The 17,006-nt window shown below is 40.5% G+C and overlaps 1 protein-coding gene across 3 annotated transcripts in view; it reads left to right on the top strand.

The window, feature by feature from the left end:
* Positions 1-17,006, top strand: part of ZFHX4 (zinc finger homeobox 4) — a 174,199-nt gene that overhangs the window by 28,280 nt on the left and 128,913 nt on the right. For all 3 annotated transcript variants that reach the window (XM_048841010.2, XM_048841008.2, XM_048841009.2), the window contains exon 3: positions 1-226. This exon is cut by the window's left edge and continues 277 nt beyond it. In XM_048841010.2, the coding sequence (XP_048696967.2) occupies positions 1-226 (226 nt within the window). The remainder of the gene's footprint in view (positions 227-17,006) is intronic.

Genomic DNA, 17,006 nt, shown 5'->3' with positions numbered 1-17,006 from the left:
CAACTTCCAGCTCCACTGCAAGACTGACAAACATATGCAGAAATATCAACTGGTGGCTCACATTAAAGAAGGGGGCAAAACTAATGAGTGGAGGCTGAAGTGTATTGCCATTGGCAACCCAGTTCACCTAAAATGTAATGCCTGTGACTACTACACCAACAGTGTGGATAAATTGCGCTTACATACTACCAATCACAGGCACGAAGCAGCCCTGAAACTATACAAGGTAAGCCAGTGACAGCAATTTAAGTTGCAACAAAATAGAGGAAATTAACTGTTTCAATGCTACCAGAACGAGACGATGATTAATCAGCAAATTAAATGGTTATTGAATAAATTTATAATCAAACAATACAAAATTTTCTGTGTAGGCAAGAAGTACTGCACCTGGAGAATTTTATAGATTTACCCTATGCCCCATTTAGTTTTCACTTGATTTGAACACAAAATGCATCACTAAATCCCTAAATCAAAAATAACATTACCATATAATGTATGGCTACAGGGATTTTAAATCTATTTTATGATTCTAACCACCTTTGTCAGCTACATTTTCATTGTAGACATTTTTTAAGCCACAGAAAATAATGAATATTCCATGCCCTGTATAGGGAAAGAGATGGTTTTCTGGCATAGAAATTTGTTTTCAACCATAGCCACACTATTTTATATCAGTGTGTACAGTCAACATATGCACACGCCACATTATTGCCAAGAGTATTCAAATGTAAACACTGTCCTCCTTTTGTCTGCCCTGCTTTTCCAAGCTAGTAATGATTTTCGCAAACATGAAAGGGTGTGGTGTAGATAAATATGTTAGTAGAATGGCAAATATATTTTTATCTTTACTGGAAAAAACTATGAAGATGTAATGAATATGTGGGAGTGATGAACAGCATTTATTACACAACTTGTCATGACTTTTTCCAAACCCTAATTACTGGGTAATTTATTTTCTACAGTATGTTTACTGGACTGGCTTGATTGTGTTGGTTCGTGTACAAAATGTAACACATTCATTTCCAAGATGAATAACTTAGTAACTTATTAAAAACTTTGTCTGGAGGATATTAAAATTCAGAAAATATTGCAAACCATTAGTCACTGTAACAAGCTCTAAATGTGATTAGAAAATCCATTTTGCAAGTGTTACCTATTGATTTATACTAGAAATTTGTGATAACTAAACTATCAGGAGTCAACGGCGGATTACAGTACCTATGCTGTTTTTCTAATCGTATTGAAAATTTATACACAAACAAAGAATGGAGGAAAAACCAGCAGATCTTTAGTTTAGGCAAGAAATAATATTTCATTGGATTTTGGCCAAGTTTAAATGTTAGTTTTTGAATTAACACAGCGTATGCAGTGCCATGATAGTCATGTTGGTCATAGGATATTAGCGAGACAAGGTGGGTGAGGTGATATCTTTTATTGGACCAACAGAAGGTGGTATTGATATTACCTGACCTATCTTGCCTCTTTAATACAGTGTATACTGGTAAAAAAAAAATAAATAGAAAAGGCATTTTTAACATGATGGCTGTAATGTTAGTGGTTTATACTGCAGACAAAATGAAGACCTTACGTATGCGTTAATAACACTATGGGGTCCATATCGTCCTCCCGTAACTCTAACTATTGTTATTAATTTAATTTAAAATGCACCCATCAATAGATATAGGGAAAATATTTCAGAAGTTCCTCAGTTCCATTTTCAAAAGTTCCAAATTGCTGGAGTCGCTTTTAAAAATGGGACTTAGACTCCTAAATCACTTAGGTGCTTTAACTTTTTTTTATCCCTTGGCATATATGCAGATTTACAAGACAGAAATTGGACCCAAGGCTCAAAACTAATCAGTCAAAACTAGCAGTCCACTCAAACTGACACTGCCCCCCTTCATCAGTGCAACCCGCCTTCCCTGGAGAATTCCTGACCGAATAAATTTGGCTTTGCAGCATGTCCTTCAGGACAGCAAATTCAGAGTCTTAAGGACAAAGAAAAGGGAGTGAGTTTCAGATTCTAGGTCTCCTCATTGAAAATGTCTTGCCACACATCCACTCCTTTTTCAACTTTTCGTTTGTTAGTCTGAGCAGTTTAGCTGATCGTATCTGATTCAGTGAAGTACAAGAAAAGTGGCAGTCCTTAAAGTAGCCTGGACCTGAACCATTTAGGGTGAAATTTATCACAGCACAGAGGGTCTTGGCTAAACATCACCAGAGTGAGGGCCTTATGGCTCCTTTGCACTGGGATTAATCCACCATTAGAGCTTCAAGGAGTTACAAAAGCACACAGAGGGGAGAATAATCAGTGTTGCCAATTCTTGTGATTGCATCACGAGTCTCCTGGCATTCGATGTATTTATTGAAGCAGCAGTCCCTGGAGTCATGTGAGGAAGTGAGAGTTTTGGTTTTTTAAGAAAGTTTCTACCTCCTCCCTCTTGATTGCAGAGAATAGCTTTGAAAACTTGAACCCCAAAGGCTCAAAAAGTAGAAGTAATAAAAAGAACCCAGTAAAAAGAATAAAAAGAAATCTCATGATTTTTCAGCTAGTCTCGTGATTTTTGGGGGCCCAACTTAGATATTTTTAAATGCTTGGGGTTGGCAATACTGGCACAGGTTCCTATGGATCAAAACATTCTTGTTTCATTTTGTTTAAAATAATACATAATGGTACTGATCCTACAGCTTCTTGCACATCCCCCAAGCAACTATTAGTGGTGGATGTGCAATCAGGCTTTAGGGTGGAATTGCATGATATGTTTCAAGTCTGTAAAGTTACCAACTGGCAGAACTAATAGTTTAGTCAAGTCCAGGTGAAGCAGTTGATAAGCAGTTGTAAGCAAGCCGTTTTGAACTTTTTCTCTCTTGGTACCTCAGATAAACTTTTAGAGTACCTAGGAAAAAACATGAATTTATATGAATAATAGACATTTGTCTTGGGGTGATATAGAATTTTCTCAAATTGTGTTTTATCTTCAAGTAGCTTCTCTAACTCTTTTAAAATTAAGATGCTATGACTGTGGTTTAGTAATAAGAAACTTTAACACTAGAACCATATGGGAGCATAGAAAAAAGCACGATGATTTTGTTTCTTTGTTTTCTCAAGCCCTCAAAGTTGTTGCTTTTTTATTTTAGTCACTTATAATCTTTATTTAAATACTATTGCTTGTGAGTTGTTTCTTTTTATAAATGTTGCTATAATAGCTTGATGTTTTGTTCTGGGCTTAACTGTTGATGGAATAAATGGACAGGTCTTTGTAACCATAGCTTTCAAAGCTATTAGGAACATCAGAGCTTCTCTGCTGAAGCTGTATAATTTTAGGCACTTTTAAAATTAAATTCTAAATGCGGCAAAGTAAAACCTTTAGCTGTTTTGTAAGTTATTAACTCATCTACTCTCCACCCCCAACCCCCCAAAAGCCACTCTTTCCAGTATCACAGTATGCAAGTGGTTTTAGTAATGTGACTGCTAGGAACCAGAATAAAGATAGATTTTGCCTTGAATGAACTCAGTTTGGGCTAAATAAAGTTCTAAAAGATGTACATTTGGAATTATTAAGCTTGGTGTTAGAAAATTAAACCACAGAAGACTTGTAAATTCTTTGCTGTATCTATCAAGAAGTGTTCAATAACTTTACAAGGAAAAGAATACGATTGTATAGCAACAAAGTGTGTTTCCATTCTGCAGGAGTAAGAGTTAAACTTCTGCAGATTTAGAAAGCTGAGGTAGCACAGTGATCATTGTTGATGTAACATAACTATAATTATAACTGCTCTAAGGAAGCCATTTTGTATCTCAGTAAGATATCTTATGATGTACTGTGTAAATCATACTTGGCATACATAAAGTAGTTTTGAAGTAATTTTGATATGTAAGCAGTAAAATTAGTTGCCCCATTGTATTGGTTGATGAGGAATACTAATTAACTGAGATGTTAACAAAAATAGTCTAGAGCTAGCCAGACGACTTTGTAATTTCAGAAGAAAATGCTAAAACTAGTCTTCCAAAATTGTCTGTGTTTAATTACTGGGTAATATCTTCATTGAGAAATGTATTTTATGGCATATTTACCTCCCATTATTTCACATGTATAGTTGTTTAGATTTTAAGGGAACTTGACAAGCAGCAGTTAGCAGACAAATACTCAGCTGTGTGGAAACTACTTTGCTTTTCTCTTTATTGACGAAATATTGATTCATAACACTATTCATGCTATGATTGTCAGTTCAGTTTGAATAGATCACTTTACCTCTCGTGTTCTGAAACAGCAAGGGTATTACCCGAAAGAAGAGAGTGACCTAATTCCAGTTTAAGCAGGTTAAAGGTTAAAGGTTAGCTCAAAAGCATCATCTGCCTAGCTGCTTAACTTTAAACTGATCAGTTTAATGAAAATCTGTTTTACAGATGGTGTTTTAATGTCTTTGGCAGGATTTAGGCAGCTTTAACATTAGACGTATGCTAGTAAAAATTATTTTGTTATTTGACCAGAACAACACCTATTCTTTTATGTTTTAAGGTAGAAGGCATGTGGGATATGGTATTTTGGCAAAGGACCCAGAAGCAGAAAGTGTTGATGATCTTTCCATATGGGCTCAAAAACAGAATACCTTTATGTCTATTGCTAATGATGACTGAGGAAACAAACAAAGCTATATTCATTTTTTACCATAAAACTTTACTTTGAATCTATAAAAAAATATCAGACAAACTGTCTTTGAAAAAGTCTTGTCTTCACTGCCTAAGGTAGCATTCTAATTTTTTTTTTAACACGGGTAGAGCTAATTGTCCCTTTTAATTCCTTAACTATGTTTTGGTAGATTTGCATAATTCTTTCACTGTCAGAACACTGAAAGGAAGATATTTTAATTATACTATTTTTAATTATAATTAAACTAAGATGACAGAGTTTACAGATTATGTATGAGAGATTCCCCTAAAAAACTAGGGGTCAATCCCTCAACTGGTATAAATCAGTACAGTTCCACTTATACCAGCTAAATATCTGGCCCCCTCTGTTTTAGTTAAGATTATAAGTAAAGATTGAAAACCAATATTTGTATCTAGTTGTCAAATATATGTAATTCAATAGGAATTTCTTACACTGCTAATGCAGAACTATTGTGTCTTAAATGTGTAATTCACTAAAACTCCAACCCCTTTGCTGAAATGCATCTCCGTATTACACACAAAATCATTGCCTGCATATAACAGTTTTAAAAGGAGTGCCCTTTCCTTTGACCTTCAAACTTATTTAGAAAAGAGGTTACAATGAGTCTTTGTTTTGCTCACAAATGAGCATAAACAGGTTTCTGAAGAATCCAATAAAATGAGATAATCACAAATGTATAACATCACGTATTGAAAGGATGGGAGAACAAATGGGGCTTTTACTATATTTTATAGGATGGATTTATAGTCTATTCTTGGGTCACTTAGGGCCAAGAATTTTCATGGTCAGCTGAGTGGTCTTGCTAGCTAGCAGCCTCTGGAGGAAATACAAATGCCATGCAGCACCTGCTCTTCAGCTGGGGTTGTACTTCTGTGCTTTTTTAAAGCAAGGTGTCCACTTCTCTTCCAGTTCAAAGTCAAAAGTTTAAGTATTTTAGCTTTCCCTGCATCTGTCATCAGTGAAGCAGAATAGCCTGTCTGGATTCCATAATACTGTTTGCATATTGGGATTTTAAATCAGACAGAGATCTTGAATGCATTGCTTGTCTCTATCATGAGCAAGGAGGCACAAATGGGATATAGTCCTTAGGTAACTTTTAGCGTAACAGTCCCCCAAGGAACATCACTTGGGTTTTCTCATTATCCTTGTTATGGATGAAAGCATCAGTCTTACGAATTAAAAACTGGGAGGAGGGGGAGATGAAATGATGGGAAGGGTAGATTCGAAATGGGCCAACAATCTCGATCACTCAGTTTGCTTTATTTTGTTTGGCATGAAATGATGATACTTTCATCAGTTTGGAATTAACACAAAGTCACATTATTTTCATTTCAATAGACCTGCATCAACTTTGTAATTTAAAATCAAACATCCCAGATATGTGCCATTCCAATTATTGAACTGTCATTGTTCCGGTATGATGGTAAAAGAGGTCAGGAGATTGTGCGGCACTTATTTGCATAAAAATCATTGTGCAAAAGAAAATTGGAATGTCTGTACATCTGAGGAACCAAAACATGTTTTGCTTAATCTTCTTCTAGTCATTTGTGTAGGTGAAGAAAACTGTTTTCAGTGATAAACAAAAGTTTATTCTTTTCTGTTGCTAAACACAAACCTCACTATGGAAAATATTTCACTTTTTATATCAATTTCAGATTTATGTTCATGCCAGGGTTGAAATGCTGTATGAAATTTAATTCCTATAGATAGTTTTTTTTTTTTTTTAGTAATTGTAATCCAAATTATTGTACTCACATGTACAAAGAAAAAATAAACATTGAAAAATACTTTGTGTAGTAGACTAATATATGTATGCATACTATATATACTTAATAGATAAGTACATTGATTAAAATGACCAAGTTGTTATGAGCCAAATAGTAATTTTAAATCACTTTTTTGCTTTAAATTAATGAAAGAAATTTAGTCCTGCCCATGAAACTATTATTTCTAATATATATAAATATATAAAAAAACATTTTTCAGTATGTGTACATATGTTGCCTGATTTTTCAGATTTGCCTGCAGTGCCCTCCAAATATCACACCAATACAGTGTTCAGGTTTCAGTAAAGCACTGGTTTCAGAAAAGACACTCAAATGATTGCTTAGTGCATCCCCTGCACTTCCTACGAAACTCAGGCCATGTCTACGCTACTGGCTAAATCAGCACTGCTGCGATCGATGAAGTGGTGTTGATTTAGCGGGTCTGGTAAAGACACGTTAAATTGATGGGAGAGCACTCTCCCATTGATTCTGTACTCTGTCTCCCTGAGAAGCATAAGGGAAGTCAGCAGGAGAGCATCTCCTGTTGACACAGCGCAGCGTAGAGACCATGGTAAGTGGATCTAGCTGCATCGACTTCAGTTATGTTATTCACTTAACTGAAATAATGTAACTTAGATCGATTTACTGTGATAGTGTAGACCAGCCTCAATCTGAGCCTGGTCCTGCAAGGCTACACCTTGACCATAACCTGTGCTAGGCCACTTAGGCACCACTTCCATTGTGAAGGTGGCTGCTCAGTGAAGCATTTTCTGGAGAGCAGGAAATGTGAGCATAATAGAGATAGAAAAGGCAACGTGTAAGGGATCAACCCTACTTACTCTGTATGCGGGACACACAAAATGTCTGCATAGTAGCTGTTTTGTGTGCCTACAAGTTATTTTGGAAATGTATGTAATTATTTCTGACTGGGGTCCAAAACAGGGATGCACTGTACAGTACATATATAGGTATGTACAGAAGTACATTACAATTATGGACTTAGCCTCTCCTCATCAGCTTCACAATGTAGATTTTTTTGTCACGTTTGACTACTTTTTGGTTTTGATTGGTGTTAGCTACTGTACCTCACATTCTAATGTTTACCAACCCACTCCCAAATTTAACCCTATTTTAACAGCTAAAACTAAAACACTGGGGTCAAGGGAGATCTAATATGATGAAACCCTCTCCATAGGTATTGGCTTCTTACTGTCAGCCTCCGATCTGGAGTTGGGGATAGTTGCCTGTTGTTAGGGAGGGCGCATCTTCCCACAACCTGAGGAACCCTCCACTAGCCCACACATTTGTTTAACTACCCATCCTGTTTAAGTGCCAGGATGGGGAGTAATGATGGGGCATACTATTGTGCCTACTAGGATTAAGCCCTGAGATTTCTAAAATGTGCAGGACTGTGTGTGTGAGAGTGACTGTCTAGGTAATTATTCTGGTAATTTTTTACACACTTATTTTTGCCCATACTAGCATAATAGTTCTTAATTTTTGTAAATAAGACTGTCAAAGAGCCTGATGCTGCCAGGTGCTCCAATACACCACTTCCTATTGGATTTAGCAGGAATTCAGCACATTGTAGGAGACGATGGGCATTTAGGAGAAGACCCTAAGTGAACCTGAATGGTTATAAAATAATAATTCTGGATATTACAGTAAGTATGTAAACTTCATCTAGATTTTCCATTAATATGTTAGAGCAGGCAGGTTATAATTTTTGTGTCTCAGGATAGAATGTAGAATCATAGAATATCAGGGTCTCTTGGAACAGGAGACTCCACACAGTGAAATAGCACAGAGTGACTCAGTGGTGAAGTGGTAGGTTTTCATGCTAATATATAAAGAAAGCTTAGATTCAATAAGAACCCTGGGACCTTCCCTTTGTGGACTGCCAAGAAGAAGCATGTCATAGAAATGACACACTTGGTCTCCAGAGGGATGGAGCCAGCCTTGCTGTTTTACAGCCCACAGATACATAAAGCATCATCTAACATGGCCTCAGGGGAAGCTTCATGTGCTATCCTCCCTGTGGGAGGTAAGGTATTAAGATAATCTTTAGCTTTTAGAGGCAGGGGGCATTGAAGGAGATGAAAATGGAGCAAAGGTAGTCCCAGAATGATGAAGTGAGTGAATTCCCAAGCCTGGGGCATCTGCCACAGCAACAACAAAAACAGAGAAAAACTGTTTTTTTTGTTTTTTTTTTTTGATCAGGTAGAAGAAGTGTGAGCATTTCTATTCTCCCTGCTAAACTGGGCATTGTTCATGGGAGCCATAACTGATTATATATTTATAATCTTGTTTCAAGAATGAATATTTGATCTACCGTATTGGCTGAACTGATCTGATTAAAGAGCCATCCTTTCTCTGTTTGAAACTGTTGTATTTGAATATGGTCAGTTTTGTTCTTAATACAAGTAAAGCTTGTAAGGATTGCATTGTGATTGGCCCATAGGCAGTTACCCAAGGGTTGGCGGGGGGGAGGGTGTGCTAGACTACCTCCTTTCCCACAACAATCTCCATTTAATGGGCTGTCCCAGTTTTAGTCCGTGTGCTCCCTGAAAGTCACCACAAATGGAGCAGGAATATATGCTAACCACTCTCTGTGCTGAGTATGGGGAGAGGAACACACTGCCCCAGCCTTAGGGATAGAGTGGATGCTCACTCCCCCTACTTTTGCTGGAGCTCAGGGATGGTTTGTGCCCAAACTTTCTGGGGAAAAAAAAAATCTTCAGGCAGAGACAGCTCAAAAGATGGCTGTTTCAGAAAGTGCTGATCACATAAACATAGGGGTATAACTGAAACTGTTCTGAAACCTTAGCTATAACAAGGGCTACCAAGCAGCTACTGTAATACTCTGTACTTGTAGGTCCTGGTCCTCCGCCCCTTGAGGGCAATGGGAGTCTTTCCATTGATTTCAGTGGGCTTTGGATCAGGCCCTTAATAATGTGTCACCCCAGTATCTCCAAACTGCTTTACAAAGGTAGGAAATGGAGTGGTCATGTGTGTACTGTGATCATGGAGTACTGAAAAGTTGCAAGTTGCCCAAGTTCACACACTGTCAGATACTATTGGTAGGATCTTATAGTCCCTATGTTTAAATTCAGGGGTAGTGCTAATACCAGGTATACCTTTCCTAGTGGGTAAATAGACATGGGCAATACATGCCAAGTTTGCTAATGAAGAAAGTACTCTCCGAACTATCAGTAGCTTGATGGTTCTATTGTTAGCAGATTCAGAACTAAATCTAAGGAAGATCGCACTATTCCAGCTCCTCAGGCCTGCTGTGATGGGAGCGTGTGAAAGGGTTGCTCTGCTTCCGAGAGGCGCATCTTTAAGTATCTTGGGGAGGAGGATTTGCCAGTTACTGTTTTGTAAGCGCTCTTTGACATTTGCAGTTAAGCACTCCATGTATGCATAGCTACTGAAGGACTGGAAATGAGGACAATTGAAACTGTGACCAAAAGGCCAAACAGCAAGGGTCTGTGAAGGTACAGGTACATCCATGATTCAAAGCCTTTGACCCGAGAGGAAGTCAGGATCCTAGTGGGATATATCTGAATTGGCTCATGTAGAATCAGCATTCGTGTGCCTGAATCCACGTACCACAAAAACGTTTTAAAATGATTTCACCAAGTTAGTGTCCTGTAGATAGTCACTGTACAGACACAATGTCATCCCTGTATGGCTCCACAGATGGATCAGGCCAGATTGAGCCCTGCACAGGGACAGAGCAGGCTGCTTGCACCACCTACATTCAGGTTCTGTCAGGTGCTACTGTAACCACCCACCACAAGTCAGAGCCACCTGAAAGTTCTCTGAGTTATGCTCCTGCTTTATTTGGCCCTTATGGATCATCCCATGTTTTCTCTGTCCCTGTTGTCTCTTGCCCTGGAATCCATTCTTCTCAGGCCTTTCTGCCCTTGGGCTGCTCTGAAACAGCCCCTGAAACCCTCTCCTCCCTCTGGTGCTCCTGCAAAGACAGCTTTGTACCTGATGTACAGGCCCTTTGCATCAGTATGTTGTTTACCTGAAGAAGAGGGATGTGGAGGGCATAGGCCATAATGAATTGGACCCATTGTGAATGTCCTCCTGTTCCGCTGCCATTTCCTGTAGCAGAGGAGAGATTAAAAAGACTGGGACTGTTCATCTTAGAAAAGAGATGACTAAGGGGGGATATGATAGAGGTCTATAAAGTCATGAGTGTTGTGGAGAAAGTGACTATGGAAGTGTTGTTTACTCCTTTTCATAATAGAAGAACTAGGGGTCACCAAATGAAGTTGAGGTTTCATACAGGTTTAAAACAGTTTTAAAACAAACAAAAGGAAGTACTTCACACAATGCACAGTCATCCAGTGGAGCTCATTGCCAGGAGATGTTGTGAAGGCCAAAGGTATAACTGGGTTTGAAAAAGAATTAGATAAATTAATGGAGGATGGGTCCATCAAGCCAAGACAGGCAAGATGATCAGGGACCCAATCCGTGCTCTGGGTGTCCCTAAACCTCTGACTGCCAGAAGCTGGGAGTGGACAATGGGATGGATCACTGAAAATTTCCCTGTTCTGTTCATTCCCTCTGAAGCATCTGGCACTAGCAGATGACAGGACACTGTGCTAGATGGTCTATTGGTCTTACCCAATATGACTGCTCTTATATTCTTAGCGCAAATGTCATAAGTAACTTTACAATGCTTGAGTTTGCTTCATGTGTGGAACTCAAGTGTTTAAGCAATTTGAAAAAAATCCTCATGAATTGTGAAACTTCTGCCTTTAAACAAATGAGATTTAGCATTTTGCAAGAGTGTTTCATTCGCAAACAGTGAAACTGAATGCAGGCTAAGCTACACAAGTGGAACTTTATTAAATCCTGTCCACTGCTCTGTCCATGCAGCTAAGTTGCTTCCAGCCTAACTCCCTACATTCCCTAGTTTTCTGGTGTCCCCTCAATAGTGTAACTGTCCCTCCAGCGAACATGGGCCCTCTGACTCCTGTTCCACCGATCGTGATACATCTCTGTTTACAAACATTTTAATATAAACATTAATAACAAATAATTGATGCCCAGACCCCACCCCACGTCTCTTTGGCCAGAGATTGCTAGCACATGGCCGAGTTGTCTTTATCACAGACTTAGCTAGTTAAAGAGTCACTGGGATTGATCTATGTCTGTCTTCCTGTCATAAGTCTAGTAAACTCACACTCTGTGCAGTCTCCTCCCTTCTTGTGGAGTTGGCTTCCAGATGGCTCTCTGTCTCTCTGTTCTGTGATGATCACCATAGGTTCCTTGTGGGTGTTTATCCACTAGCTTGTAAGTGCCTCTTTTCCTTTGGATCACTTGTCCCTTGTGCATAGTGACTTCATCTGACTTGGATGCCCCTGCACCTTTCATGACCCCTTTAGTTGACTACTTTTGCTGTCTCTCCAATGCCTGGATCATCACAGGAGTGCCTTTCTCCAGAGCCCATAGGTTCTTGGCTGACCTACTTTAGTGTCTGCTTTCTCGGATTGTTGGCCATCTCATTTCGGCAGTGTCCCCTTCTTTCTGACTGCAACAGAACTTATTATCCCCCTTATTGGTATCAGGGTTTTGGTCCTTTGTCTCATCAGTGTCTGTGCAGGACTGTTTTGGCATCCCTGTGATGGAGTATTTCTGTGTGCCAAAAATGCTAACAAAGGGTCTGAACCACAAGAGACAGCCTTGTGAAACCGTCTCTGAGCTTTTTCACAGTTGATTTCACCTTACTATTACTCTATGGGTATGCTGGGGAGAAGGTATTGTGCAAATTCCTTGAATTCTTCCAAGGCAAATTGGCATCCTTTGTCAGCAAATACAGTGTCTAGAAAGCAGGCTTTCAGTTTGCCAGTCACCAGCTTGCTTCTTATATCAGGCAGGGCATCAAACTACCAAAAATTTGAATAGTGCACTGATAATAGTAGTGCACTGTAATCAGCTACTGCTTTTCCTTGAAGGTCAATAAGTCTGCTACCACCTTTGCCATGATGGGATGGGCAGTTCATGTGGTAAGAATCTCTTTCTGCTGGTAATTGTCACATGATTGACAAGTGCAACATCCTTCTATCAAGAAGCAGAGTTCTGTATTCATTCCCATCTAATAAACACACTCTCCAATCTGTCTAAATGAGCTGTCAGTGCGCAGGTGTGAGTCATGTATTTTTTGGATGACATCTTTACAGAATGTGGAGTTGGGGGACAACAGCTCTCTGTATTCCAAATAGGATTCCATCCACTCAGCTCATCTTTAATTTTAAAATATGGTTCTGTGCCTACCAGTATTTGGCTCTCGTCGTCTGGCCACCCTGTTAGTATCACTCTCTTGACTGCTTGTAGTTGGATGTCCTTTTCCATAGCTTCTTTGATTTCCATCAGCTTTTCTGTTGAAACTGGGAGACAGTGCAGCATATTAATGGATTAAGTGTTCTGATCCCCTTCCTCCAGCTCGCTGATGCTGGGTATATATGTTCTGCTCAGGGTGTCAGCTAAAACCAGTAATTCTCTTGTACAATATCTGATCTCTCCCTGATAGTGCTGGAGGTACATCAACATGTGCTGCAATCTCTTTGGGGCACTCAGAAAGAGCTTTGAGATGATTGTCCCCAGGAGTTTGTGGTCTATTACTGGATGGCTATAGGTGTACTAATGGAATTGCTCCACTCCAGATACCACAACCAGAAGCTCTTTTTCTATTTGGATGTGTCCAAGTTCAGTCTCTGACAGGGCTCTCCCGGCATACATGACTAGCTTCTCCTGCAAAAGAGCTACACCCAATCCTTTGTCCAATGTATCACACTGGAGCATCAGTGGCTCTCGTAGCTGGTAGTACTGCTGGACAGGGGCATCCATTATCATTTGCTTCAGCATGTCAAATGCTTGTGGTTGGAGGCCTGCTGAGTTCCACTCAACATCCTGCCTCGTGAGCTGACATATGGGTTCTTCTATTGGAGCTTGGTGTGGACAGAACTTGCACAGAAAATTTATCATTCCTCTGAGGTGTCTTTTACATCAACTGGAACTGGTATGTTTCTGACTTCCTTGATCTTGTTGGGATCTGCTTTCAGTTTCTTTGCTGTGAGCAGATGTCCAATGTTTCTCATCTCACTATTTGAGCCAAAATTTTGCTGGGTTGAGTTTGATGTTCTTGTCCCTGCCTCGCTGTAAAGTAGTTTGTCATTTTCTGTCATGGTCTCATTCAGTTTCTGGATCATTGCTCCCTTCACTTAGAATGAGGATATCATTTGCAATTAATTTTACCCCAGGCAGCCTTTCCAGTACGTGGGTGAGTCTTCTCTGGAACACCTCAGGTGCTGGACTTATGCCCATTAGCATGTGCACCTATCTGCAGATACCAAATGGTGTTGCCAAGTTCTCAGCAAGCTGGACTCTTTCTCCAGGTTTATGTATCTCACATCACAGTCCATAAAGATTCTGGCTTTCTTAAGTTCTTCCAAGATAACATCAATTGTGGGCTGTGGATAGTGGGATCTTTTCAATTCCCAGTTCAGGGTTTTGGGTCTATTCAGATGAATAATTTGCCTGATGGCTTCTTTACCACCGCCATGCTACTTACCAAGGCTATACTGGTCTCTATAGGTGCTATGATATCCCTGCTCTGCAGACTTTCAAGCTCCTTGCATACTGGATTATGCAGTACCACTGGAATTTTCATTTGTGGTAAGCACACAGGTTCCACTGAGGAATCTACTTCTAGTTGCAGCTTTCCTTCAAGGCACCTGGCACCTTTGAAAACATTCCCATAAGCTTTAAAATCGTCTCCATTGTCCATGGGACCCTCCCTTTTGCTTCTTGCATTGAAACTATAAAATTCTGATGCTGAACCCTAATTAGATCCAGGGCTTGTATGGCTATGTGTAGGGGTCTGTGGTTGTGACTGTCCACCACCACTGTTATTTTTTCAGTGCATTACTATGAGGTCATATTTTCCTACAGGATGAGCATTATGCTGTCATTGCACATTATTAGATTGTGCCTCCTTTTTGTAATGGGTGTGTTCAAGTCCAGTTTCCCTGAGGAATCACATTGCAGGAGCTCCCATTATGCAGCTCAAGTTGCGCAGGGTAGTTCCCTATTAACACCATTGCATGCACGAAGGTTGATGTTGTCCCTTGTTGCTTTCTTCTCCCAACAGCTTGAACCTGATACACTGCCAGATGCAAGGAGAGAGTTGGGACATCGTCATCCCCATCTGATGTGCCCTCTCCCCCTTGTATATGTCTGAATCTTTCTGAGACTTTCCTTTGCTCTTGCACAACCTGCTAAAATGGTTCAACTTACTACATTCTTGCAAGGCTGCCTTAGTGCAGGGCATGTCTCCTTTACCTACTTGTGCTGTCTCACAGAGCAAATGCATCTCACTATGGTTCTGTCTACCTGCTCTCCTTTGCTGTTGTCTCACTGCATATGTTGTGCCTCCAAGGGCTTTAATCCTTTCTCTTGAGGCTTCTGCTGCATGCCCATGTCTAAGCATCCCAAGTGCCACAGACTATCCTGTCCTGAATAAAGGATTCTGTCAAGCATGTAATAGCCATTGTGTGTAAGGCGGTACGTAGGGGTCTATGTCCTCTCCTTTGGATTGGTCTCTAGTGAAGAACTTGTGTCACTCCACAGTTTAATTCTGCTTTGGGAAGAAACAGGTCCCCAGGGCTCCTAGGGCTGCTGTGAGGTATGAGGCAATGGTGAACTTCAGTGAGGTGCTGAGCATTCTGCCTTGTTCCCCAATCAAGTAAAAAAAATAGCTTTACTTTCCTGCTGTTACAAAAAGAAAAGGAGTACTTGTGGCACCTTAGAGACTAACCAATTTATTTGAGCATGAGCTTTCGTGAGCTACAGCTCACTTCATCGGATGCATACCGTGGAAACTGCAGCAGACTTTATATACACACAGAGATCATGAAACAATACCTCCTCCCACCCCACTGTCCTGCTGGTAATAGCTTATCTAAAGTGATCATCAGGTTGGGCCATTTCCAGCACAAATCCAGGTTTTCTCACCCTCCACCCCCCCACACAAATTCACTCTCCTGCTGGTGATAGCCCATCCAAAGTGACAACTCTTTACACAATGTGCATGATAATCAAGTTGGGCCATTTCCTGCACAAATCCAGGTTCTCTCACCCCCTCACCCCCCTCCCGAAAACCACACACACAAACTCACTATCCTGCTGGTAATAGCTCATCCGAAGTGACCATTCTCCCTACAATGTGCATGATAATTAAGGTGGGCCATTTCCAGCACAAATCCAGGTTTTCTCACATCCTCCCCACCCCCATACAGACACAAACTCACTCTCCTGCTGGTAATAGCTCATCCAAACATGGCCAGGTATGTGTGCAGCTCGAACTCCTCCTTTCACCAGCTTCATCTCTAGGCCAGGTTTGGATCTGCAAAATCCAGGGTGCCGGGGGACTTCAGACCGAGTTCCATGGCTCTGGCTATGCAATGTTGGACTTCAGAGAACTTGCAGCTCAGATATTGCTACCATGTTTCATTCACAGAGAGTGAATTTGAATGCTTGTCAAATTGAACAAGTGGAATTTGTATTAAACCCTGTGTACTGCTCTGTCCATGGGGAGTTAGGCTGGAAGCAACACAGCCACATGTTCCCTGTTCCACTGGTGTCCCATCGGTAACAGTCTCTCCAGGGAACATGGGCCCTCTGAGTCCAGTTGCACTGGATCATCCAGTTGCACTGGATCATGATACAGTGAGTTCTTCTTTCTAGGAGAGAGTTTGTTATTCTACAGCAGTTGTACTGGCTTTGTAAGATCAGTTGTGGTCTAGGGGTTTGAAAGTAGGATCCAGAAGAATAGGCTGAATTCTCCACTGACTTGCTGTGTGACCTTGGGGCAACTGATTTAACCGCTCTGTGTTTCAGCTAATTCCTCTGTAAAAATGGGGTAATAAAGCTTATTTATCTTTGTGAAAGGAGTTTGGTAAGTGTGTTTGGTAATCTAGTAATACAAAACATTGAAATCTCGCAGTGCAGTGTTCAAGCCTTTATCCCAAATCACTCAGCTCTTCAGAGAGCTTTCCCTCTGTCCCACGAGCCTGTTGTCTGCCTTCTCAACAGGAATTAAATTACTCTCCCTTTTTGTCCTCTGGCATGCTGGTAACCCTATTAGCACTAGTGGGCAGGCTCAATCAGTAGCTGGGAAAGTAGAGTGTGGCCTTGTGGGAAAGAGATGGCTGACTTCCAGCAAGGCCTGAGTTGAGGATAGAGAGTCACTTCCTAATCCATTTGCTGCTTTTGATGAGCCTGGTGAAAGTAGATCTAATGAACACTACCACATTCTCCCTGTATGTAAATCTGCTAGAGTGGTTGTTGCTGAGATAAGGGAGGTGAAGACAGGGTCCTGAGATGCTCTCACCCTAGAGAACTCTAAAAAGTCAGACATTGTCCAAGAGCAGGGTTGGGGAGGAACAAGGTTTCACTGCACGAATACAGGCCTCTTGCAGAATGAACTTCTCGCACCTGGGACAGGTGGTGGGAAGATGGTGAAGATGTAGGTGAGGGTTTTTAAAAG

The sequence above is a fragment of the Caretta caretta genome, chromosome 2 (assembly GCF_965140235.1).
Source record: "Caretta caretta isolate rCarCar2 chromosome 2, rCarCar1.hap1, whole genome shotgun sequence".
In the NCBI taxonomy this organism is placed as follows: Eukaryota; Metazoa; Chordata; order Testudines; family Cheloniidae; genus Caretta; species Caretta caretta.
This window is presented reverse-complemented; position numbering and strand designations above follow the sequence as displayed.